At 40.4% G+C, this 26,904-nt stretch overlaps 1 protein-coding gene across 2 annotated transcripts; it reads left to right on the top strand.

Annotated features, from left to right (window-relative positions):
- Positions 1-815: 815 nt before the first annotated feature.
- LOC132381328 (T cell receptor delta constant) lies at positions 816-22,614 on the top strand. 2 transcript variants are annotated; one of them, XM_059950694.1, is made up of 5 exons: positions 816-913; positions 18,293-18,607; positions 19,154-19,204; positions 20,351-20,461; positions 21,488-22,614. In XM_059950694.1, exons 1-4 carry the CDS (start codon positions 874-876, stop codon positions 20,458-20,460), a joined length of 516 nt encoding a protein of 171 aa, XP_059806677.1. In that variant the 5' UTR covers positions 816-873; the 3' UTR covers position 20,461; positions 21,488-22,614. The 2 variants fall into 2 exon arrangements, with proteins under 2 accessions (XP_059806677.1, XP_059806678.1); XM_059950695.1 differs by lacking the exon at positions 816-913 and adding an exon at positions 2,386-2,476.
- The last annotated feature ends 4,290 nt before the right edge of the window (positions 22,615-26,904 follow it).

The following is a 26,904-nucleotide window of genomic DNA, read 5'->3' on the forward strand; positions in this document are numbered from 1 at the left end:
AATGATAAGGGCCGAAGAGCCTGTTTCCTCGCTAAAGAGCTGTGAATATGTTAAGTGTGAAGTTATAAGGACAAATGGCTGCTTTCGGCAGAATGATATTTCTCTGATTCCACGAAGCAGATAGTTCGTATTACATATTACAAAATAGCTATCCTTGAATTTGGAGTTTAATCTTAAGAGAAAAACTATACAGATGCATTATTATTTTCCTTGATGGTTCTTTGCTTCAGTTACTGTTGCAGACTCCGAGCCCGAGCATGAACAATAAATGTTCCTTTGCAACACACACAAAATGCTGAAGGAACTCAGCAAGCCAGGTAGCATCTACATAAAAGAGTGCAGTCAACTTTTCGGGACGAGACCGTTTAGCAGGGTGCAGCAGTGTCCTGCTGAAGAGTCCCGGTCCATAACTTCGACGGTACTGTTTTCGATTGTTGACTGGCCTACTGAGTTCCTCCAGCAGTTTGTTTGTGTTCCTTTGATTTCCAGCATCGACGGAGTTTCTCTTGTTTTAAAAGTCCCTTTGATTCTCTGGGGTGTTTCTGGACGGGCGGTTGTCCTATGATCTACTTCGATGCGACTGTTAAGACAAGGTTTGGCAGTACCACTACGTTGAGAGTATTGCATGTCAGTTTCAATTCTGTATGTTTATGTTGAAGTCCTTTTCTGCGACTAACAGAATAAAACACTCTCTGGTGCAAAGTTCCAGCATTTGATACTTGCCTTATCACTTTGTGCAAGGTGTTAAAATTCACAGATACATTGCGATTAGAAAACAGCACAAACGGCCGTTGGTGTCATTGTTGTAATTGGGGCCGCTAGTGGATTAGCAAATTTTTGCCTTACTCGTTCTCATTGTGTAGAACTAGGAAGATGATATTTGGCGGCGGCACTCAGCTGACAGTTGTGCCAAGTAAGTCAGTTTTTTTTTCAATTCAGCTGTGCTATTTACTGCTGACTGGTGCTTTGTAATTGTTGTCAGAAAGCTAAGGCAATGAGAACCTAGCGGTAGGGTGAAAGTCATCCAAACACTATCAACGTTTCTACATACTCCATTTGATAAAAACGTGAGCTTTATTCACAAAATATGCCAGGAAAATGTTGTTTCGTGTATTGTTGGACAGACAGGGAATACGGAATCACATTCAGTCGCAAGGCTTCAATTGCCTTCAAACATACCTTAAAAAACAAATTGGAAATAAACTGTCAAGGCAGGCACGCGACATAAAGCCGCTCACTGATCGATGCGCAACGCCGATCTGCATAATTTCTGCAACCCTCACTACCCCTCGTCCCCGAAAACCAAAGTCACCATCCTTCCCACATGTGCGTGTAGAAGGATGGGGCAGAACCTGTTGCTTTCTATTTGCAAGTTAACAACAAGCTTAATTCTTCTTGTGATCGGCCACATTTGAAGCGCTGACTGACATTTTAGGCCACATATAAAGTATTCTCGTGGTTTCCTGGAAGGAAAGAGCTGAAGTTCATGGATGTGGGGAAGATTTTCTAAAATGGTTCTATAATGAGGAACTTAGGGGAAAACGCCATACTAGAGAATGATGTTGGGAAGAGAATTGAGCGACTTTGACAAACTGGGGCCTTGAATAGTGTAAATGCAGACAGGTTATTCCAATTGGAGGATGGTTCTACCAACTTGGGCGCTGCCCTGAGGAGTTCCTGTTCTTCCTGTGATTATTTGAGTTCCAGAGCCACTGCCGAACCCCCGACCAACCCCCTCCCCCCCCACCAAGCTCTTGTGTTTCCCCATATTCCAAAAGGCATAGACATTTAATTGCTGCTGGAGATTTTACCTATTGTGAATGGGTATGATGGAATGGAAGGGGGTAACTGCTCTAGCTGGAAAGGAATGGTTGGATGGAGAGAATCATGGGATATAGAGGACATTTGAGGACAGAGCAGATACGATATGTCGAATTCTTTCTTTGACCAAAGAAGGAACTGTGTTAAAGGAAATATCACCCAAATAGGATATGTCAGCTCTCTCGAGAAGTGCTAAAGCCAGCCTGAATCAGATTTCCAAAAGGGAGTTGAATTGACAATATGGTAATTAATTAGTTCAGCTTTGAGAGTAGTACCGGGAAATGCGACAATGGAATAACTTCTGGAAAAAAATAACCTAAGTTCATTGGTACTCATGTTCACTTTCAGTCAAGCAGCAACTCTTCCAAACGTTTTGTTAATGTAGCTAAATAAATGACTTCGAACTAGCGGTATATATGAGGTGAAGGTATTGTAATGCTACCTTCGATGCAATCAGTCCACAGATAGTATAATTTCCATGGGTGTGTGTTTGAATATCCTAAGGCTTACAAACACGTTAGCCCAAGCAATATTTCGAAATTAGCTCGCCAGTCAAGTTGCAGGATTATGTATGAGTGTTTATCTCAGTGATATTACGATTACAACAGACAAAGAATGGTGTTTGGCAGTGGGACACAGTTGACGGTTTTGCCAAGTAAGTTCCAGTTCCATTGCTTCTAGTTGATGCTATTTTATGCTTTTTTCTAAACAGAACATGTCCTTTGCATCCACTGGTGCATTATTTTAAGCTTACTTTATCAGTTTGTGCAAGGGTTTATCATTCAGTGACAGATAGTACGAAAAACACAGACATTGCAGAGAACATGCTATGAGGCCATTAACATAATTATTGGAAAATGGTCTTCATGATTAGTGACTGGTTTATGCCTGGGCATTGCTATTGTCTAGCTAGAAGCTGAACTTTGGTGGCATTACAGGCGATGATTTTGTCAAGAGGGTGAGTTCGTTTTCCTTCTGAGAATTTACGTACTCTGATCAATTGAGTCTTAATATTGTCGCTAGAACGTTATGGTAGCGACAGCTTAGTAGTAGGGTGAAAGTCGTCCAATCAGTTTCAGCCTTTATATGTACTAGAGATATTGAACTCCTCAGCTGCAGTGACAACATCTGGCAGCAAAAAGGTCGAATTACTGAATGTACTGTTGTCCTGAAGATGAACTCAAGATAGTATTTATTTTAACTGAGTGATTTCTTGTAGCATGCCTGGAGTGCGCACGTAGGAAGACATCAATCAAGAGAGCCTCACACGTAAATAACCTCACCACACACTGAACACCACTGGCACCCTATCTCAAGCCAAGAGCATGAAACATCTCCTGTATATGTTCAAAATGAATCCAGAAATGCTGATTTTTAATTTATTAATAGTGTGGCTGTTGTGTCCATGACAATTTAGTGAAATTAATTATGTCAATGGTTGCTTGGAGTACTAATTTGCATTTATAGCTGGCTAAGCAAACAGGATGCCATGTCAGCTGGGTGGAGAAAGAAACTGTGTAAATGTTCCAGATCTTAGAAAATTTATCAGACTCAGATACTGCTCGACCTGCTGACTGTTGAGAAAAAAAATTCGTTTTTGGTCAAAACGCAGTTTTATGATATCTGGAGGCAGTGCATTCTAAAGTTTCCTTGCAATAGCTTAAAGTTCTGTAAAGTGTTTTAGGGGAGAGATTTGCTTTCTAATTCCTGAACTTCGGTTCCTGAACAATTTAGAACTTCTTTCTAGCAGGGAAAGCGCTAAATACAGAATTATGCTGTTCGGATGAAATCTGTATGCGCATCACAAAATCCATTTGCTGATCTCGGCTAGAGTCAGAATTGCAAATTCTTGACCCAAGCAATAGCTAGAAATTATAACGTTGTACAGTGGTAGGTTTCCATCTGGGTGACTGGAACTGCGAGAATAGATGTGAGGGAAAAGTAACATATGGCAGTGAAACAGTTTTGCCACATGAGTTCTACTTTTTTTATTACTCTGCTAATTGGTGGTCACTGAACAAAACCCAAACTTTCTGCTCTAAGTTCAAAGTTTTAACTTCTATTTATTTCATTGTTTAGTAAAAGGCTTTATCATTCACTGACAGCTCGATTAAACTATAAACTACACGAAAGACTGTTGGTGTAAAAGGTGAAATATGGGCAGGTTGGTCTAGTGGAAGGTATGTGCCTGGGAAATTGTAACTGAGGCAGCGGAAGTTAATATTCGGCAACGAGACGCAACTGGCAGTTGTGTCAAATAAGTGTTTTCCTTCTCTTCTGAGTAATGCCATTTTCTGCTGAACGGTACCTTAGTTAGGCGTCAGAGAATAAATGTGGTGGTATCTCAACTATGGAGTACAGGTCTTCAAAAGCACAAGATTTGAAAGGGGGAGAATGTATTAAATCCTGGTCTTCAATAATAACATACTACATTTTAAAAATCTGTTCTGAACTGCTATTCTACGTCAAGTCAATATTTCATAATGTATGCCTCAAGAATTTAAATACGAAGTCATTCTCAATCCATCCAAAAGACCCTCACATCAATTTATACATCCCATTAACTGAGTTTATTCCCCTCAATCCCCACCCCTTCTCTCTAATCAATGTCTTGCCTAACTTGGGTATCATGACTATTCAGAATACGCTCCTCTGATTTGTGCTTACTATCGCTAATCGTGTAGTGTAATAAGCTGCATGTTGATTCCTCTTGGAGTTTGAGTTCAAGTAATATGAACTGCAAAGTAACATAAATAGAAACTGTTGGCCATAGTATAACAGGTGCATATGAGAAAATTGAAGTCGAATTAATGTATGCTAAGCGGTCTTGAAACAGAAACACTGATCAAATGAGTGTCCCTCGATTTGTATTTGTAATTCACATATCAAGCACATAGTTTTTATTTTCTGGAATAAAGCGGGGCTACATGCAATTCTGCGCAGCATATCAGATCAGAGAACTTAATGTGCAGTTTTAACTCGCAGAATTGAGGTTTATACCGAACTTTAAAATGAGTTGAAACTTGTATGCAGAATAGCAGCCATAATGAATGGTGGGAAAGGCTGGGAAACCATATGGTCTGTTCATGCCCATATTTTCCTGTGTTTTTCATTCATTGACGAGGCTTACTCAATACGAAGCCTATTAACCCTTGCATAATATTCGGGCCAATTTGACCTGTTTTGATATCTGACAGCGGGAAAAACACCCGAAATGCCATTTTTAACATAAACGTGATTACTTTTCCTAGTCACCCAAAATACGCAAAAAGGAAAATATTTAAATATTTTATGCTACAAATTTTTGTACATTGAGGCTGTTCTAGGTCAACTTTGACCCGTGTCTATTGAAATGGATATTAAATCTCTGAAATATTAATTAAGAATTAATCACCCATTTATTAATATAAGATAGATTATTTGTACATTGTAAATAGAGCTGTGGTTCAAAACTTTATATAGGCACTTGTTATAAGGGGATTCTTGGACCGGGTCAAAATTGACCCGAGCAATACTGTGAAGGTATAGAATAGGAACAGGTTGCCAAGGTTAATACGAAATTTTAATACTAATTGGAGAATGGTTTACTTCAGAAAATCAGCGAAGGGGAATCAAGGGAAGATGGGATTTGAGCTGCTTTATGCAATCTATATTAAAGTACTGGATAACGTAGATGCAGAGTCGGTGTGAGGAGGATGCAGAGAAACCTCTAGGAATACAGTAGATAAATGCACTGGCAAGGAGATAGCAGAAGTATTATAACACGGAAAGATGAGATATTCCATTTTGTCCGGAAGAAATACAATAGTGTCAATGGAGAAGCTGAAATCTGTTAGGAGGAACTCTGAGATCTTCATGTATACGAATTAGGAAGGTAAGTGGTGCACTGGAACTTATTGCAAAAACACTCTCATGTAAGAATAGATAACTCTGATGCAGTTTTACAGATCTCTGTTCAGGTAGCACATGGATAACATAGGAAAATCTCGTCTAAATGCAAAGAAGGAAATGTATTGAAGGTTCATGAAGTTGATTTCTATTGTAGCGCGATTGTATTATTACAAGGGGATAAAATAACTTCGGAAAGACTCGCCTAAATTTGGAATAAAGGAATCGGAAGTTGATCTCCTTGAAGTGTATGTATGATATTCTTACGGGAAGTAAAGAAATTTACAGATAATGCATCGTTTGTATCCGTGTCTCGAACTGCGTGTCACAATCTCAGAACACGGAGCCTGTACGTTAACAGGCCTCTGTAATTTACCTGTAGTGATAGGATAAGTGAAAGGAAGTTTTCTTTTTGAAAATAAAAACAAGGATAGATGAAGATTGATGAAAATAGGTGTTTAATAGGTGGGGGCGGTTCAGTGGGCTGAAATGCCTATTTCCTGGCGTATCTCTTTGTGACTAGGTAACATCGTCGCTTTATCAAACTGACAGCCCTTCTTTTTCTCAACAATCTGTATCTAAATATAGCTATACGACAGGGAACATATCAAGGCAACCAATTCTAAACCAATTTACAGTTCTGGTTACCACATAATATCCCCAAACAGAGATTTGTCCTTTTATCAACATTACTCCCTATACTTTCTGCGTTTGCCGGCATATATTGTGCAGGTTTCCATCTATTCCTCTTCATCCATCTAAAATACACTGAAGGTAGGACAACTTCTGCACCTTTAATCACCGTTTTTAGTTACTACTCCTTATCCATCAATTCTACTTCTATTTACTTAAGGCAACACTCTAAAACTTGAATGTCACAACCCCACCACCAGCATTACACTTTAAACTCCCCCACTCCACAGGTGGATATAAGCCCGTCCTGTTCAATAGCAAGCATTTATTTTTAAATAATTCTGTATGCACCAGGGCTGGTCCCAATGCCTCGAGAAACCTGGAACCATCTGCACAACTTTGAAGTTTGACACAATTGCCCAAATGCCCCCCTTATTTTCTTGTTATTCTTTTCTTTGGAATGGTGAAGGGTGACACATGGATGTGATGTGTTTGATTAGTGACAGCAAACCAGGAGTTTCCAATTTCGAGGTCTTACTTTTGAAATCCTCCTTTCACTCCTAAGGGTCCAACACTGCGTCTGCAGTAACTGCACAGACTACACCAAACCCAATCTCTCTCACACCTATATTGCTCCTAATTCATCAGCATCATCCCCTAGTGCTTTTTTTCTTGGAACCAGGAGAACATCGATACGATGACAAGGACTGGAAATCTGCCACTTGAAACCATCTCTGTCCCGTTACTACCAGCCCAGAGCATGTAATGCATTTCAGCATCAGAGTAGAGCTGATAAAACAATAAATTGAAGTTGTGGAGTTATGGAGCTTTTCTGTGATGTTAGAAAAGAGTGGAGCATTATATGGGTTCCAATGTATATTGCACGCAAATACAGCATAAGGCAAATTGCTATGAAAACATAGAAGGTTATGTGGTGAGAGCTGTATTTGTAGCAGCTGTTCACACAGTGACAATAAGCTTATCTTCGGAGGTGGCACGAAACTCACGGTGGAACCAGGTATGTCGAAATATTTTGATTTTTATAAGCCTATTAAAGTAACAGTCGTGTTTCTCATCAGGTTTTACTTGCGAGTTGGTTATTTGGTTTAACAATTTGTTCCTGGAAGGGGACTTGGCTGTACAGGTGAATGTAGTGTGAAGTGGCTGGTGATGATTCTGGTTGCTAGTGGGAACATTGCGACAATATTCATGGCAACAGCTCTCCCGGAGTCTCACCGCACTTTAGAGGTCGTTCAGCCCGTCGTGAAGATAATAGGTCCATGTAGGGTCATAGACTTCTAATCTACTTCTTTTCACACACTCCCTCGAGTGAGCTCAGGTACTTGTAATCAATTCCAGTCAAACTGAACGTCGCTGCCATTCTATTAAAGATAGCAAAGATAGGTTTTCGAACTTAAAAAATAAGGCCCCTAGTCAATTGTTTTATATATAACGAAGCTTCGTTGGCGGACTCCATTAACCACATTGATACCAAAGATTCCTACAACATGGGGGAGGGGTACTTGAGAAAGTTGTTCAATTCGTGGTTACTTTTCGCTAATGAAAAGATCTGGCTGGGTTATTCTTGAAGTGAGAATATTCGACTTACAAACTCATATTTGGCAGCAGGAACCAGCTGACAGCTGGGCCAAGTAAGAGTTGACATCTTTCCCTCTGGTTGATGTATATTTTCTGCTGCCGGCTGCTAGCCGACGGCAGAGAGAGAACAATACGATTGAAATTAAGTCAAAGATACAGAGCTCATTTTAAAGGAAACAGAGACCCGCTCATGTTGCCATTGCATTGAACATAAATTTGGAGACTCTGCACAATGGCAAGCAGGCTTTTACCACTGAGGCTATGGGAGAAAGAAACCGGATGACATGGGTTAAGGGTGAAGGGGAAAAAGTGTAAAGGGAACATTGGGGGAGAGGTTCTTTTGTACAGAGAGTGGTGTGAGTGTGGAATGAGCTGCCAAATGAAGTGGTAAATGCAGGCTCACTTTTAACATTTAAGAAAACCTTGGACAGGTGCATGGATGACAGGTGTATGGAGGGGTATGGTCCAGGTGCAGGTCAGTGGGACTAGGCAGATAAATGGTTCAGCACAGCCAGGAAGGGCTAAAAGGACTTTCTGTGCTGTAATGTTCTATGGTTCTATGGCTCAACTCTTAGTGTTGCTGGCTCATTAACACAGAAGCTATGGTTCAATACCAAACACTGCGCTGTATCAGTGTTCACGGGCGAACTGTGGCCACGAGGGTTCCTTTGGGTTGTCGTTCAATTCGACCCTCCTATCTTTCAAAAGTATTGAGGATTCTCAGGTTAATTTAACACTCTAAGATATTCTCTGTGTGTAAGTAAGTTGTAGACTATTAGGTCAGTTGATGAAAGATTATAGTGGGGCCTATGTTGATCCAAAGCATGGAGATTAGAATGGGATTCCCTGCATAAGCATTATGAAAGTGTGCTTAATGATCCGCAGGGTGTCCACTGGCCAAAGGACTTCTGCTGGTGTCCTATTTTTCTTACACTATGTAGCTGCAGCAAAATCAAGAACGAATCTGCCATGGTTTTATTTTTCCGTCGTCGCACTTTGCAGGTCTTACCCTTAAAATCTAACACTGCGTCTGCAGTATCTGACCAGACTATAACTACCTCAATCTGTCTCACATCCGCACACCTCCAAATTTTTCAGCATCATCTCAATGGTGCCCTTTTCCCGGGACACAGGAAGGCATCTATACGACAACTGGAAGGTCATCACTACCCCACATTTATGTCCCGTCCCCACCATCTCGCAATATGTAATGCATTTCAGTACCACCGTAGAGGTGATTAAAAACAAGTTAATTTGGGTTTTGGTGTTACGGAGCTTCATTGTGATGCCGCTAAGGATGGGAGAAATATATGCATTCCACTGTAAATGGCAAGCAAATGTAGACTCAAAGTGCGCTCAGAATGCAGAATAAGGTAATTTGCTCAGAAACCATAGAAGGGTCTCTTATGTGGTAAGAGCAGTATTTGTAGCAGCTGAATTCACCGTGATGCAGAGAAGCTGATTTTTGGAAACGGCACGAAACTCACCGTTGAACCCAGTAAGTCATCGCCATTTACTTTTCACAAACCTGTTTAAGTAGCACTCGTGTTTTCCATCGTATTTTACTTTGGAAGTAGTTCGGTGGTGTGAAATCATATTTGGGGAAGGGAATTTGGCTCTCTGGGGGAACAGGATGAAATTGTTGCTGATGGCCCTGGTTGTTAGTGGGGAAAATGCGTCAATGCGCTGCATGACAACTCTCCTGAAGTCGTACAGAAAATAGGAGGTTGTTCAGCCCGTCCTGGTGATAACGGCTCCATGAACGGTGATAGAATGTGAAGCCACTTATTTCGCTTCTTAATTGAGCTCAACATTTGTCATCAATTCAATCACGCTGAGCCTTCGCTTCCATTCTAATGAAAATAGAAAGAAAGGCTAGAGCCCCAAATGATATATAAAGATTTGAAGATTGATTCCTGGATTCATGCATAAAAATGTCCTCCTAACTAGGGCGATCCCTGGATTTGGGCTTGTGTTATAGCTATCAGGCAGAGAAACGCACAATGTTTTGTATAGAACGTCCCGTCGCAGGCTGATTGCATCAACCACATGGATAACAAGGATTACTACAACACATGGGGTATTTGTAAAGTTGTTTAGTTCAGGTCTAATGAAAAGTCTGGGCTGGGTTATTCTTTGAGAGAACATTATATTTACACACTCATATTTTGCAGCATGGCCCAGCTAACAGCTGTGAGCTGTGCCAAGTAAGTGTGAGCATCCTCTTCTTCTGGTAAATGTATATGTTTGTTTGTTTGTTTGTTTTTTTTTTGTTGCTGGCTGTTAGCTAATAGCAGGGAGAGAAACTGGCCATAGAAATAAAGTCACTTAAAGTTCATTCCAAGGGGAACTGTAACCCACCCATGTAGCGACTGCATTGAACACGAAATTCGAGACCTCTTTGCACAATGGCTCAACTCGTAGTGTTGTTACTTCATTAAGAAAGAAACCAAGGCTCAATACTGAACTCGGTGCAGCATTCATGGAGTCTTCACACTCTCCCTGTGACCACGAGGGATTCCTCTGGGTGTCTGTTCCTATTGCCCCTCCCAACTTCCAAATGTCATGAAGATTTTCAGTTTAATTGAACATTCCAAATTATTCTCTGTGGCTCAGTGAGCTGCAGAATATTAGGTGAGTTAACGGGAGATTGCAGTGAGGTCTGTGAAGATCTAATGCAGGGTAATTAGAATTGGATCTGCGCAAAAGCATTGTAAATACCTGGTTAAAGATCAGCGGGATGTCACTAGGCCGAAGAACTTCTGTTGGTGTCCATTTTTCTATGACTATGTTGCTGCAGCAAAACAAGAATAAATCCAACATGAATTCCTTTTGTCTTCGCACCTTTCATATATATTTCCAATATTCTCTCCTATCCTATTTATGTTCTTTAGAGTTAAATTCACCTGGAACGTTACTCCTTATATACTTTTTGTAATATTCTTGGACCTAACTGCTTTGCATTTGAATCTTAAAAACGTCTTCCCACGCCCCTCTTTCAACTATTTTAATTATATCCTGTTACCAGCCAACTGCTACTGAAAATAACATTCCTTGCTTTATTTTCTCAGATTACTTTTAAACTGAAGCTAAAGGATCATGTTTCAGTGAAATGTGTTTGCTGTGAAATATTCAGTATGTCAGAAAATTTTCATAAATGTGCTCGAAGAATTAGCAGTTCGTGTAGTGGGTGTGGAGGAAGAAACAGGTTTATCATTTTAGGTCGATGAATTTTCATCGCTTGCTCTTTCAGCAGCCGTGACTGGAATATTCACAGCTATTGCCAGCAGAATAAAAGGCAGCCAGCTGATAAGTTCATACGCTGAATTGTTGCGTATTGAGAAACTATTCAATGTACCTCTGTCAAAGCAGTAAAGTGTTAAGAAAGAGTAAATTTTACATCAGTAAACACAGCTGATTGTAGAGAATAACTTCTCTACTTACTAGCTTGTAAAGCTCCATAGGTCCTGGAATCGTATGGCCGTAAATATAACACTCTCCCGCACACCCACCTCCACCCACACCGACGTTTGATAGGGAAAGAGAGAAAATTAAAACTGACAACTGAATGTAAGGCTTGATAACCGTAGTCGATTAAAAAAATGTTGCCAGGAAAGTGCAATAGTTTATATAAATAAGTTGCAAGGCTGCGATGAGATAGATTGAGGGGTCAAGATTCCATTATATTGTACAAGAGCAAAAATTAAAGGAGATGTTTTAAATTAACCATTGTGCTAATGGTTTCCAATTAAATGTTGGTTTATTCTATTCGTTCTGTAAGTGATGTGTTCAGACAGGGTGTTGAATCTGAACATAATAAAATATGAGGCATTCACTAGCAGGCAGGATATGGAAGAACGGAATCTAACTTCTATGCCAAAGAACGTAAAGTAAAGGGATTTCAATTCCATCAAATAATTTGGAAGAAAAGGTTGAAATGAAGCATAATAAGAAATTGTCAAATGAAGTGTGGAAAACTGATATAAACTGGAATTACGTTAGCCTGAGTTTGTTATATTTCTGAGCTTGTCCATAGTACGCAAGTAGGTCTGTCTGTCATTTCAGGGAATGCCCTCTCAGAGAAATGCCACTAAATGCACTTTCCAAGTTATTCGCTGACAACCGATTACTTTTCATATATCGATCAACTCCATCCTGTTTCTCCTCGCACAGCCTACACAGCAGGCAATTAAACTTACATTTCGATTTGTAATGTGGCAAAAAATGTGAGGAGGTATTAGGAATTGCAAAAGCCACCAAATTCAGGAAAAATAATACCGAAATTCACAATCAAGGAAACATATTATAAGGGAGCACATTATCAAGGAGTGAATTGGGCATTAAAATCTTCAATGGATATATATCAAAAGTTAAAAAAAATCTCCGAGGGTATATGCTGGTGAGAATATTTTTTAATGAGAAACAAGTAAAATGCGGATAACTTATAAAAATCCTACTTGTCCGTCCTTTTTCTTAAGATGCTTCTGTGGGAAACAGTAGAACCCTGTTCCTTCTACAATAAAGGGGGGGGGGAAGGTAAAATAAATTCGTGTTAGTTAAAAAGATATCTGAGAAGCTAACCAACCTCAAAGTAACGAATTGGTAAATTAGTAAATGAGTTTATTATTATCACGTGTACTGAGGAACAAGGAAAATCTCTTTTATGTCATCGACATGGATCATTTCTATTACATTAATGCATTGAGGTAGCTGGAAGGAAAACCAATAACAGAATGCAGAATTGATGTTGTGTTTACAGAGAGAGTGCAGGCTGATAACAAGATGCAAGGTCACTAGGAAGTAAATTTTAGCGTCAAGAATCTGTTTGTCGTCTGGGGAACCGTTCATAATGTTATAACAGGGTGGGAGATAGAAGCTATCCCTTGAATCTGCTGGTATGTGCCTACAAGTTTCATATCATCTGCCAACGTGGTGTGGTGAAGGAAAATTACTGGGGTGAAAGGGGTTCTCGAATATGTTAGCTTCTTACAAAATGGGCTGCAAACACAGTTCACAGAGAGAATCATTGTTTCTTTGAAGTGATGATCTGTTTCCACCATTCTGCAGTTTATTGCGATTTCCAGCAGAGCAGTTGCAAAACCAATTGGTGACAAAGGAGACATGCAAATTTTATTTGGCCTTCCCTGGAAGTAGAGTCCCTGTTGTCCGAATGTTTATAGATTTGAAATAGATCTGCTGCCCTGCTTCATGTCTTCCAAAATACTATGGATGCTGGTGTTGAATTGAATGGTGTGGACTGGAGAGTAAACTTTCGGGGAGAGGGAGAATACCGGTAACAGCATCCATATTGTATGTTATTTTTATTTTCCAATTTGGAGCTATGGCAAATTGGCAGGCCTTCTGGTTCAACGTGACCATATGATCAATTAACCCACTAACTGAGAGAAAAGTAATATAGCTCTGAAGGTTTATCATACATCGGGTGGTAAAATTCTGGAGTGTATAACCGAGCAAATGATATGAAGCCACTTAATAGATATAATTTCGATTACGCAGAGTCAATACAGATTCAAGAAAGAAAGTTTTTGGCTGAAAAGTTACGTGGAGAGCTTTGAGAAAGTATACCTTAGAATTACAAAATGGCTACAGCTCAGAAAGGGATTCGATACTACTTATACGTCCCAGCTGTCACAGCTCGACCTAGCCCTATCTTGTAACCTTATCAAATTTTCTTTATCAGTTTTTTTTTAATCTCCCATTGAGGGACGCAAAATACATTCAGGCCTTCGAAAGTCACAAACATATATTCCCCTCCTGAACGCATTCTGTTTCCCTTTATTTTGGTTGCCATTAACTATGTAGTATTCCTCCTGTTGACCACGAGGATCAATTTTCTATGACCTGCTGTATTCAGACCTCTGCCGATTTATTTCCATCAAATCTCGCATCAGTATTTTATTTCGCTGACGAATCTAACCCAATTCACTTAATCTGACCTTGTAACTCCTGCCCTCAGAACAGAAAACAATACCCTAAATTTAGACCTTCTCTGATACATTCAAATCTTTCAGATAACGCAACGACTGGCAATGGTAAATAAGATTCTATTAAGCCGAACCAGTGTTTTATAAAGTTACCACTGACGTACTATTTATCGTCTAATGCCTTTCTCGATAAAGCTCACAATGTATGTGATTAATTAGCCATAGCTGGGCTCTCCTGCCGCGTTCACTAATTGTTGCATATCGTTTAGAATATTTTCCACTGCCTCATTCGTTCCATCAATACCTTTTACATCACATTTCTGTCTACTTACAAATCATTAACCGCATGGCTGCCCGTTTCAGTAGACAACTTAAATCCTTTTGCATAATTTAAAATGCAGTCAAATGTTCTACTACCTATAACTTTAGAAGATGTGGCATGCACTCAAAGAAAACTAAATTCAGCAACAAGAATTACAGGAGAACACTGGGATTTACCCTCCTCCAGTACGGAAGAAAACTATAGCCACCCACCGTTGTCTGTCCTTTTGGACAAAATAAGGAAGGAATTTGCAAAGCTGTATTTGTATTTTAAAATGGAGCGCTTTAATGATCAAGAATGGACGTTGGTGAACAAAATCAGACAAATGCATTTGTCGGGAATTTATTAGGGTTGAATGCGAGTTGGTTATAGATAAAACGCAGAGGATGGGAATACACGGGTCTTTCTCAGACCTGCCGGCTGTGGTTGGCGATGTTACGCAGGAACCAATGATTGGTTCAGCGCGCGTTCAGGGCCCAGGCTTCTCTTACTTGTCGGCATTTATATTCCCTTAATTTCGTAAGAGGATGGAGTGGGGCACTTCATTTCTTTCCATTGCAAAGCGGCTACCAAAGACATGTCCACAATACCGGTGGAAGTAGACTTAGAGGAGTGTGCCCGGAAATAAAAGAAAATTGGCCTAGTATTTCCAGGTGAGAATAGCGAGACTTCACGAGGGGACTACTCAGTATATATACTTTTTATATATATTTTTTATATTTTTTTTTTCATCGAGAATGTCCTACCAGTATTGGTAATGGTGATTCAGCACAGCTGATGAGGTGACAGGATAAATGGCTGCTTTGTACCAGATGGTGTCGAGCTTTTTGGTAGAGAGAGAGGGCGAGATAGAGATAGGTAGAGAGCGGAGAAGCGAGGAAAAGGGAGGGTAAGACAAATATACGCATACAGAGTGTGGGAGAGATAGGTGTATGGATAGATAGATAGATAGATAGATAGATAGATAGATAGATAGATAGATAGATAGATAGATAGATAGATAGATAGATAGATGATAGATAGATAGATAGATCGAGATACAGAGAGATAAAGAGAGGGAATGCCAACCATACAAATACAGAGTGAGTAAGTGAGTGAGTGAGTGAGGGAGGGAGAGATAGATAGATAGGAAGATGGAGAGATTAAAAAGAGATACAGATAGATAAATAGAAATACAGATATAGACAGAGAGAAGGAAAGATGAATATACACGTACAGAGTGATGGAGAGATAGATAAAAAGGCGACAAATAGATGAATAGACGTATAGCTAGAGACATATCTATTTCTGACTGTGGTGCAGTGAGGGATGGAAGGAGAAATAAAGGGGTAGAGAGAGAAAAAAAGAAAGGCAGCGAGAGACGGAGATGTATGTCTTGTCAGTGCTGGCATTCGCTAGAGTTAGGGAACAGAGGGGTATTCATTAAAACTCATACAATCCTGGGGAGCGAGAAGATGCGGGCAACGTGTTCCCTGGGATATTGTAAAGGTCAATAAAAATGTGTCTTCCTCTTGGAAGCTCCAAAATTGTTCAAACAACAATCGGATCTTCTTTTTAATAAATGACTATAGAACATAGAACATAGAATAGTATCGCAAATTACAGATCCTTCGGCTCACAATGTTGTGCTGACACTCAAAACCTGCTTAAATTATAACCCTCCACCTTAAATTCCTCCATATACCTGTCTAGTAGTCTCTTAAACTTCACTAGTGTATCTGCCTCCACCACTGACTCAGGCAGTGCATTCCACTCACCAACCACTCTCTGAGTGAAAAACCTTCCTCTAATATCCCCCTTAAACTTCCCTGCCCTTAACTTAAAGTAATGTTCTCTTGTACTGAGCAGTGGTGCCCTGGGGAAGAGGCGCTGGCTGTCCACTCTGTCTATTCCTCTTAATATCTTGTCCACCTCTATTACGTCTCCTCTCATCCTCCTTCTCTCCCAACAGTAAAGCCCTAGCTCCCTTAATCTCTGATCATAATCCATACTCTAGAAAACAGACAACATCCTGGTAAATATCCTCTGTACCCTTTCCAATGCTTCCACATCCTTCCTATAGTGAGGCGACCAGAACTGGACACAGTACTCCAAGGGTGGCCTAACTAGAGTTTTATAGAGCTGCATCATTACATCGCGACTCTTAAACTCTATCCCTCGACTTATGAAAGCTAGCACCCCATAAGCTTTCTTAACTACGCTATGTATCTGTGAGGCAACTTTCAGGAATCTGTGGACATGTACCCCCAGATCCCCCTGCTTCTCCACACTACCAAGTATCCTGCCATTTACTTTGTACTCTGCCTTGGAGTTTGTCCTTCCAAAGTGTACCACCTCACACTTCTCCGGGTTGAACTCCATCTGCCACTTCTCAGACCACTTCTGCATCCTATCAATGTCTCTCTGCAATCTTCGACAATCCTCTACATTATCTACAACACCACCAACATAAAGGTCGGCAAGCTTGCAAACCCACCCTTCTACCACCACATCCAGGTTGTTAATAAAAATCGCTAAAGGTAGAGGATCGAGAACAGATCCTTGTGGGACACTACTAGTCACAAGCCTTCAATCTGAATATAAGCCCTCCACTACAACCCTCTGCCTTCTTCAGTCAAGCCAACTCTGAATCCACCTGGCCAAATTTTCTTGGATCCCATGCTTCTAACATTCTGAATAAGCCTACCATGTGGAACCTTGTCAAATGCCTTATTAAAATCAATGTAGATCACATCCATTGCACTACCCTCATCTATATGCTTGGTCTTCTCCTCAAATAACTCTATCAGGCTTGTTAGGCACGATCTGCCCTTCACAATGCCATGCTGACTGTCCCTGATCAGACCATGATTCTCTAAATTCCCATAGATCCTATCTCTAAGAATCTTTTCCAACGGCTTTCCCACCACAGACGTAAGGCTCACGGGTTATAATTACCCGGACTATCCCTGCTACAACTTTTGAACAAAGGGACAACATTCGCCTCCCTCCAAACCTCCGGTAGCATTCCCGTGGACAACGAGGACATAACGACCCTAGCCAGAGGCTCAGCAATCTCTTCCCTCCCCACGTGAAGCAGCCTGTGGAATATTCCGTCAGGCCCCAGGGACTTATCCGTCCTAATGTATTTTAACAACTCCAACACCTCCTCTCCCTTAATAACAACATGCTCTAGAACATCAAACTCACTGATGTTGTCCTCACCGTCATCAAGTACCCTCTCACTGGTGAATACCGAAGAGAAGTATTCATTGAGGACCTCGCTCACTTCTTCAGCCTCCAGGCACATCTTCCCACTTTTATCTCTAATTGGTCCTAACTTTACTCCTGTCATCCTTTTGTTCTTCATATAATTGAAGAATACCTTGCGGTTTTCCTTTACCCTACTCGCCAAGGCCTTCTCATGCCCCCTTCTTCCTTTTCTCAGCCCCTTCTTAAGCTCCTTTCTTGCTACCTTATATTCCTGAATAGTCCCATCTGATCCTTGCTTCCTAAACCTCATGTATGCTGCCTTCTTCCACGTGACTAGATTTTCCACTTCACTTGTCACCCATGTCTCTATCGCCTGTCTCTTATACCTAGGTCAATTGAAACTGATTTTTTTCCTTCTTAAAAAAAATAATAATCTGCTCTAGAACCAATGTCAAAGATGTCACCAGAGCTTAACAAGATAAGTGTATAATTCCAAGACTGACTTTTTTTCCGTCCAGATAAGTCCAGAACATGGGATCAAACACCACTTAGGGCTAGACTGAGGGCGACGGTTTCCCTCACCAAAACCGTGGAATTTTCTGGAACACAATAAATTTGACGCAAATTAATATTGAAGAGGATTCACATGCAGACCCAAAAATGAAAAAAAAATCAAGTGGCGGGGAAATAATGCAAAGACGGGTTGCTGAATTTAAAATATATGGCCACAAATGGCAGAGAAGATTGAAGAGCCGAATGACATAGTCCTGGTACCACCTTCTGTGTTACAGCGTCTATGTTACATGTGGTTAACAAACCATGGTATAACTTAACTGCAGTCTGCCTGAGTGGACTCTGATCATTGTTTTTAATTCTTTTTCTGAAATTTTAGAGAAAAAGCCAGAAAAAACACCAGAAATATCAATTCTTTACCCGCCCGTGAACTCCAGTGTGAAAGGCGACGAAGTACCACCAGCAGTGTGCCTGGCCTCCAAATTTTACCCCAAGGAAGTTGAAGTCAAAATGTCTCGTAGTTCACAGTCCACATTGACCGACACAAGTGTGGTGACAGAGGACGGATATTACAGCAGTTCCAATTTCCTTCCGCCTCTTTCAAATGGTCAGAAATCAAGCATCACGTGTGAGGTCAAGCATAATAACAAACTAATCGAGCCGAAAGTCGAAGTGGTCAATCAAACTGCACCAGGTGAGTGTTATACATTACGTGAAAAAGAATTGAATTTTGCAAATAAGAAGCATTCCTGATGCTAAAAAATCATCCTTTGCAGGGTAGCCAGGCACATAATCTGTGTACATCCCGAGACCACAAGCAGCAATGTGATCGGGCTCAGTAAAGATTTTTAGAATGGAAATCATTTGGCCAGTACATCATTGTTGCACGAAATGTTGCAAGGGAATAGACTGGGACGTAGGTTGACTTCTCATACTGGAAGCACTTCAATAAGAGAAGTGCTTCTTTGGCATTGCTGCGTAAAAATGTGGAATGTGCACGGCAATCTGTTGGAAAATCGGAGCATTAATTCGTTCACTAATGTGCGGCGAAAGAGATATAGAGCTCTCAGTCAACACTGATTGAGCTTAATCAATGCAAAATAATCAAAACATCGGTGAGATTATTCATGCTGAAGTGCAGTCGCAGCCTTTTGAACAGGAATGGCACTGGTAATGTCAGTAATGACAACGAAATCGAAGTCGCGATTAATAATTCATGTTCCTTTTTTTTGCTTTGCAGAGACGGTCAAACCATGTGAATTATGGACAAGCAACCAAAAGATACAAACTGGTAATCAGAGCGAAGATGGTCAACAGATATACTCAAAGCTAGATACATAATGCGCTGGTGTACACAGGAATGGGGTGGCTATAAATAGATACATACATACATACATACATACATCCGTTCAATACTCTCCAAAAGACTTAAGCGCATATAAATAGCTGGGTTCCCTGAGACTGCTGAATAGCACTGCATTAATTGTATATATTGAACTTCCCTGCTGCAAAAAAAAATCATGCGTAAGTAATGATAACGAAATTCTGATATGGTTCTTTATTGTAGACAGGGGTAATGGCGGGGAAAATGAGAGAGAAGGAAGCACCAGAGATATTTTGTGTAATAATCAACTGTTAGCATCCAGCTGACCTTGCCTGGTTTCGCAGAGCAGGGTGTGTCTGCGTTAATGCCCTCTTCCCGGCCCCGGCACTCTTTCGCTGCCACCTGTCCAACATCCCTCCCGCGGCCCTCCACCTTCGCTACTGCCAACATTCTTTGCTCCCGCCAGATTTACAAACTTGCTCTACAATCCGAGTTAACACAATCAGTACTGTAGAAAATCATTAGGCAGCCTTGCTACATATGTGTGACTGAGATTTTTGTACAATACTGTACATACATACATATAGAGAGAGATAGACAGATGAATGTTTGTATTATAAGTAACATAATTAGTTGATCAGATTCACATAAAAGCTCACAATAGTTTATTAAGAATCTGAGGGGCAACCTTTTTACCCAGCATGCCGTCGATATATAGAAATACAGAATAATTCCAAACGATACCTAGAGAAAGACAGAGGGAGGGGAGAGGCAAGTTATAATGTCCAATAATACAGTTACGTGATTATTTATGTAGAATTACACTCTTCACCCAGAGGCAGGATCACACATTGGGAATAAAGGTCACTCTTGGGAGATGGGCAGACATATGGATAGGTGGCAATGGTAGTCTATAGAAAGGCCGACATGTAGGCAGTTGTGTAATTAAATTAATGCATAAAGAAATCATTATACGGTTTTACCGGCATAATTATATGAACTGGGAACAAGAATCCAGCAAAATACCCTCTAAAGCTGCATGAAAATTATTGAGAACTCAACACAGAAATGAAATTCTGCTGATTTGATGATTTGTTTTGAAAATCATTTTAGATTTACCAAAAGAGAATTCTATGTCTTTGACGGTGATTGGTTTGCGAATTCTATTTTTGAAGAGCATTGCATTCAACGTCATGATGACGGCCAGAGCTTGGATCATTTAAGGTAAGGCTGCCTGGCATAAATTCATAGAACAGAGGCAGTTTCCTGCAAGATGTATTATATGGCAATGCTTTAAAAATCACTCTTGCGAACGCTTCTGTTCTGCACCCAACAAAGTGACCTCCACTCCATTTTCATGCAGGACTGTGAAAGCAGTACCAAAATGTCTTCAGGTGTGACAGATTTGTCCTGTAAAAGGCGGTACTGAAGACTGTGGCCGCCTTCTCTAGAAAGTAGGGATATGTGGAGTTGTCTTACTGATAGGTGAAACATTATAATTAGGCTTTAAAGGGTAGATGGAGAGAAGAAGATCGCCTGGCTATAGATGCTGGTACCAGCGATTAAAAAAATCGGTTATGTCATTTAGTACTTGCAATCTTATTAATGCCCTTCCTGTAAATTGATGACCGTAACTGCATAAAGTACTCCGAGTGAGACCTGCCAACTTTGTATACGTCTCCAGTATGGCATTCCAACTCCATAGACAATACTTTGATTTCTGAACACCAATGTGCCAAAATCTATCTTCATCTACTGTCCATATATGACGTCACCAGCATGGAATTATAATGTGTATTCCCAAATCCCTCTGTTCTATCGCACTTCTCGGTGACTTACCATTCACTGTGTAAGTCCTACCCTGATATACCCTCCCAAATTACAACACCTCGGAATTGCTTGAAGGGCCCATTTCCGTGCACTCGGAATTTCGTTGTGTGCCTTGTGAATTATCAATAAGCAAAAGTCAGATTGTAGCTGCCAGGCAACAAAATTAAGTGGCGGCTACAAAGCATGTCAGAGTAGATTTAGGGTTTCCTGTCCTTCCCTGGTTTCCTAGAATGGCGTTGAAACCTTGAGGGGGCCTCGTGGCCATTTTTGATCCCAAATATTGGGATTTCTAAACTGTCCTTCAGGACGCTAGGCTCTTAGGAATCCGTGGTATCGAACAAGATAGAGAGGAGAATTATTGTATTCCTGAAATTAATCTTTTTGCTAATTTTCTGTATCCTTTCTTTCTTTCCCCTCCAGTTATCGGCGCCAGTGTTTTCTTTTAAATTCAAGTAAGAATTATTTCCGCTGGAATGAATTGGTGCTTTGACACCAACCGCTGGGAGCCCAGTGCCGGAGACTTCACATCGGAACACTGTCCCTTTGCTATGTGCATGTGCATATTTAAATGACCGGTCCAATATTATCCAACGCTTCTAAGTTATATCTCTGTCTAATTTCTATGCAGTACCGTGATGGAGTAGCTTTGTAGTATTTGTTGGATGCCTTAGGTCAAATATTCGTCAAAGAAAATTAAATACTCGCGTAGGCACCATAGATGAACATGCCCTTTTTTTCCAGACGAAACTGGGTTGTTAATTGTATTTTACAGCGCATATATATTTCAAGTTTTATGTGCTTTATTAGTGTTATAGAAACGTTTCGATCAAAAGGATGCTATTTCATTCAATTTGGCCGAAGCAACTCTTTGAAATTGCTGGTCACTTAAAGCTCATCTTCCACTCCTATCCCACCAAGCCCACCTTTTGCAATGTCCTACATTTCTTTCTCACATTGCTTTAGAAATCAGCCTAAATATTAAACTCCTTTCTGAATTGCAGTGAACGTATGGACAAATTATTGCGATGCTGTTATTTGCAGGGGCTTTAAAATGGCTGCCTTGTGTTACCTGTATGATGGCTGGAGAATGAAATTTTTCCATAAGATCAAAAGACGCGAGGGCAGAATTAGGCCATTCAGCCTTGGCTTATGTCAACCAGCCAAAGAATAAGCATAATTAGGATCATGCATCAGGCGGGAAATGTGATATCATTCTGCGTACCTATGCAATCACTCGTACTTCCTTTCTATGCTGCCGTTCTATCTAATTAAACGAAATGCTGGATGCCGAACAGCAATTTCTGATTTCGTAAATGCTAAGAATTTTGTTTTTACCAGGGATTAGCTCCGTCATTATATTGCCTGTCTCTTTACATACAAGTAATTTGTTTTATTATTACTATCAACGCAGCTGAAAATCAAATATATATTTAATGTTTTGCTCAGTGAGAAATAAGCTCTTCCAATAATTTCAGTGACTCTGTCCAGTAATAATATGTTTTCTGTTCTTTTATTTGCGATGATGAATAAATATGCTGCTTTAGTGATTCCTGGTTTCCATTTATCTCTATTCAAAATGGTCTGAACTGAATTAATGCCATTGACATGGGAACTATGTAATACTTGCAACACATTGAGAAATGTTGGAGCCTTTGGAAATGTTGGACGTTAATCTCTTAATGGGATGATGAGGGTGACGCTAACGGCGTTCTCAGACCCAGTTGTATAAGATAGGGGAGGGTATGAGGGGGGTTACAGAATATTTACCCAACAAATGTTTGCCTCTATCGGGATGGTGAGTATCTAGGCAGAGTACTTGGGATTGATGGTATCCTCGTGCGCGTCTTGAGGCTGCCTTCCGGGGAGATGGACAGTGAAAGTTATAGGGAGTCTGATGGAGAAGCCTTATATCAGTCCATTTTATGAGTGATACACGCACTACACATACGCTACATAAATAGTGGGAATGCCAAATATATGACGCATTTTGAGCACGTTTGTTGAATGCTGTGCAATTTGTTCTGTACTTTCAATGCCAACAAGTTGCCTTTTCTATCGAACTCTGAGCATTTTGCTATGAAACCCCCACATCTTTTTCTGCACTCTGAAGACAGCAATCCCTCTAAATAAAGTGGGTTCACTCCGTACCCCTTTTATTCCCTGGACTCTCCAATGGACTGATATCATTCCCTATGTCTGGAAGCTCTCTCTCTCTTACGCGTTCCATCCACGTACCAACATCACAGTTTACAGCCATGTCACCTATCCTCTTCTCCATCTAGCACTGGTTTCATTTCTGCCTTGAAGACTCAAAGGAATATCTTCCTTAATTACCACATTCCAGTACAGTTACCCTTTGTGTTCCAGCATAATACACGCAACTTTCTCCTTCCACTGTCCCCTCTTGACTCCCCTTGCAGTTTCTGACTCTTTTCATCTATTATTAACCTGTGTACACACACAAAAAGTTTGAGCAACTCAGCAGGACAATCGAGTTTTCAGGCCGAGACTCTCCATCAGGTCCGAAATGTCGACTTGTTTACTCTTTTCCATAGACTCTGCGTGGTCTGCCGAGTTACTTCAACATTCTGCTTGTGTTGCTTTGATTTCCAGCATCTGAGCATTTTCAGTTGTTTGTCAATCTGCCGAATCCAACGACATGCACAGGGACCATAGCCCTAGATAAATATCCCATCCATGTACACATACAATGTTAAAAATCGAACCCGCATCTATCACTTCTGCTGACAGCCGCTTCATCACTTTCAGCATCTTCTGAGTCAAGGTGCTCTCCTGAAACATTTGACCTTTTACACTTAACCCATGACCTTTAGTGTTGACCAATTGCAGTGGAGAAACCCTGCTTGAAATTACCCCACCTATATCGCTCTAACTGGGGTTCTAAGTTCTGGCAACATCCTTGATTTTTTTTCTCTGCACTTTTTCCAATCGATTTAACATCTTTCCCTATTTTAATGTAACCATATAATACTACAAATTGGTCCACACTAACGTCTTGTAGCATTTCAACATAACAGCACCATTCGGGTACCCAGATCTTTGATTTCTAAAAGCCAATGTGCCGAAGGCTGTATTTACCACCCTATCTAACTGTGAGACCAATTTCAAAGAAATTTGGATCTGTATTCCCAGATCCCTCTGTTCTACTGCGCTGTTCAGAGTCCTGCCGCTCGCTGAATAAGTCCTACCCTGTTTTACCGAACTAAAGTGCACAGCTCGCACTTCAAAGCCATTGATCAGTCCATATTCCAGATGGTCCAGATACTCCTGCCCACTATACCCCATTCCAGTACCCATCCCCATATTTTCCAATCCATTTTACATTATTATCTCGATCGTTGATCGTTGAAAAACAGCAACTGCCTTATTACAGATACTGACTGTGCACCACTGTTCGCAGGTGTCCAGTCATAAAGAAAACTATCGACGATCACTCTCTGGCTTCTTCCTCGGGGCCAATATCTGAAGCACTTCACTACTTCCGCTTAAATGAACCTTTTTGACCAACCTCCTTTGTGGGACATTTTAAATGCCTTTCTAAACATACAGACGGCATCCACTGCTCCTTTGCCTCAATTCTACAGACTTTCTCGATTAAATACAGATGCAGAATGTGAATTTATGATCTCCCCATAACTTTAGGTTCTATGCATAGATGATCAGTCTGATCTTCCAATTTTGTCCCTTGCTGTCCATTCTTTCTTAATATATCTGCAGAAGCTCGTGCTCATTGAAATTGTCTGACAGAGAAACATCATGCATTCTTTTAGCCATCCTGATTTCTTTATTGTTTTTTCTTGCATTTCTTATAATTTTACATTTGCCTCCTTTCTGCCTATACCTTTTGTGCAACTCAATCTTTTTTCTAAACCAGGTCCTCCATATCTCTCGATAAACAAGATTCTCTAAACTTGTTATATTTGACTTTTTTTTCTGATAATTCTGCATCAACCCGCTTACTCCCAGATTTGAGTGTATCAAGCAATTCCCCTCCCCCACAGGTGTTCCTCAACCCGCTCTGGTCCTCCAGCAGTTGGTTACTCCAGGTCCCAGCACCTAGATATCTTATGTATTCAATAATCCAAGTGTAAATACGTTAATTGTTTTTCTTCCATAGACGCTGCACGATCTGCTGAATTTTTCCAGCAGTTTTCATTTTCGACACTTCACGTTGGCTTTCTTACTCTAGCGCTACCATGGGTGAACGCTAGCCAATGGAACCTCTCATCCCGAAGACCTTGGTTGGATCCTGATCTTTAGTGCGGTCTGAGTGGAGGTTACACATTCTCCCTGTGACCACATGGTTTTCTTCTTGGTGCTCCAATCTCCTCCCACTTCCCAGAAAGGTTAATTAGCTGAAGTAAATTGCCCTTCTTAGGCGAGTAGTCGAATTGAAAATAAGGGGAATCTGACGATGATGTGGGGAAAATATAACAATGGGACTAATGGACGTAAATGCATGGTGACTTGTTGATGTAAATTATGTGACACTGAAGGATCTTTTTCCATGCTGTATCGCTCTCCGACGCTACGTTTGGCTCAGCAGGTTCTACCATTTTATCCTACGTGGATCAGCCTCTCCGACAAATGCATCCTACGAATTTACCATTAACAACGCAGTACACAAGCCAATAACCATACTGTCCTGACAACAGCCACCATCAAGTCATTTCGACTTGTTATAACACAAACATCCCTTTATTGAACCTCCGTAGTCTCTCCCATTGAAAGCAAACTTGCACCTCTATGTTTTTCATTTGCAAACTATAAATCCGAAACCTTGACTGTTACTGTCCCCTGCGACCCTGCCTGATTTGCCAAACTTTTCTGAGTATTTTCTGTATTTGTATCAAATTTCCAGACTCTGCGGGATATTTCACTTTTTCCTTTAAAACGTCACTTTTATGTTGCTCTGTGATTCCCTCCGGTTGCCCATTATTTTTATCCAGCTAAACATTTATAGAAATCTACCCCAATATCCAAACTAAACGCAATTGCCTACTTATAACAATAAGAAGTGATATAATTGCATTCTGTTTTAAACATGCGAAATGATGAATAACTAACTTGCTAAATAAACGTTTTTATAATTTTTCGCCTAATTTAACAGACTCAGGTCTCTGTGGCCTAGACCTGCCTGTGGACTAACAAGATAATATATCTTGTAAAACTTACTTTAAAATCAACCGGTAGCAATAGAGTTAACAGGTTTCGACATGAACAGGGTGCTGATAAGTAGAGACGAGCTACGTCTTGATTGGTGGAACCAGATGCCTGGTTGACATGACAACCAACGGCAGCCGGAAATGTATTGGAGTTGTGGTTTTAGCAAATGCTCTGGCAAAATGAGTTCATTTGCACAAACGGAAAAACTGCGGTTTCATCAGCTCCGAATAGAAACTAGAGAAGCGAGATAGCAGTTAAGGCAAGGGATATTGCGGACGGATGCTGCAATAAGCAAGAAAACGAAATATTGTCAAGATTAACTAAAAAGTCAGCCTGCAAAAGAACTGTTTTTATACATAACAAACCTATCTCTTCTTAGCAACAACCAAAGGGAATTAATTGTCGCATGGCTATATTCCATGTCTGTGAACCACAGCTTATTATTTGTTTTCTTAAAGAAAACCTCCTCCCCAGTTACTTGAAAACAATTTATCTTTACCAAATATATACTAATTATTTTCGTTATCGAATCAGCTTCTCCGAATGGTAAAACATTTGAGTCAAATTAATATTTATAAATGTTTCACTACACCTATTTTTAAATCGTCTGCAGGCCCCTACATTCATTTACGAATATAAAGAATGAGATA

This window comes from Hypanus sabinus, chromosome 26 (genome assembly GCF_030144855.1).
Source record: "Hypanus sabinus isolate sHypSab1 chromosome 26, sHypSab1.hap1, whole genome shotgun sequence".
In the NCBI taxonomy this organism is placed as follows: domain Eukaryota; kingdom Metazoa; phylum Chordata; class Chondrichthyes; order Myliobatiformes; family Dasyatidae; genus Hypanus; species Hypanus sabinus.

Coding starts and splice junctions, on each gene's coding strand:
- LOC132381328 (XM_059950694.1), top strand. CDS start 874: ATGATATTTGGCGGCGGCACTCAGCTGACAGTTGTGCCAA. Junction 18,608..19,153: donor GGTCAATCAAACTGCACCAG/GTGAGTGTTATA, acceptor TTTGCTTTGCAG/AGACGGTCAAACCATGTGAA. Junction 19,205..20,350: donor CAACCAAAAGATACAAACTG/GTAATCAGAGCG, acceptor AAATCATTTTAG/ATTTACCAAAAGAGAATTCT.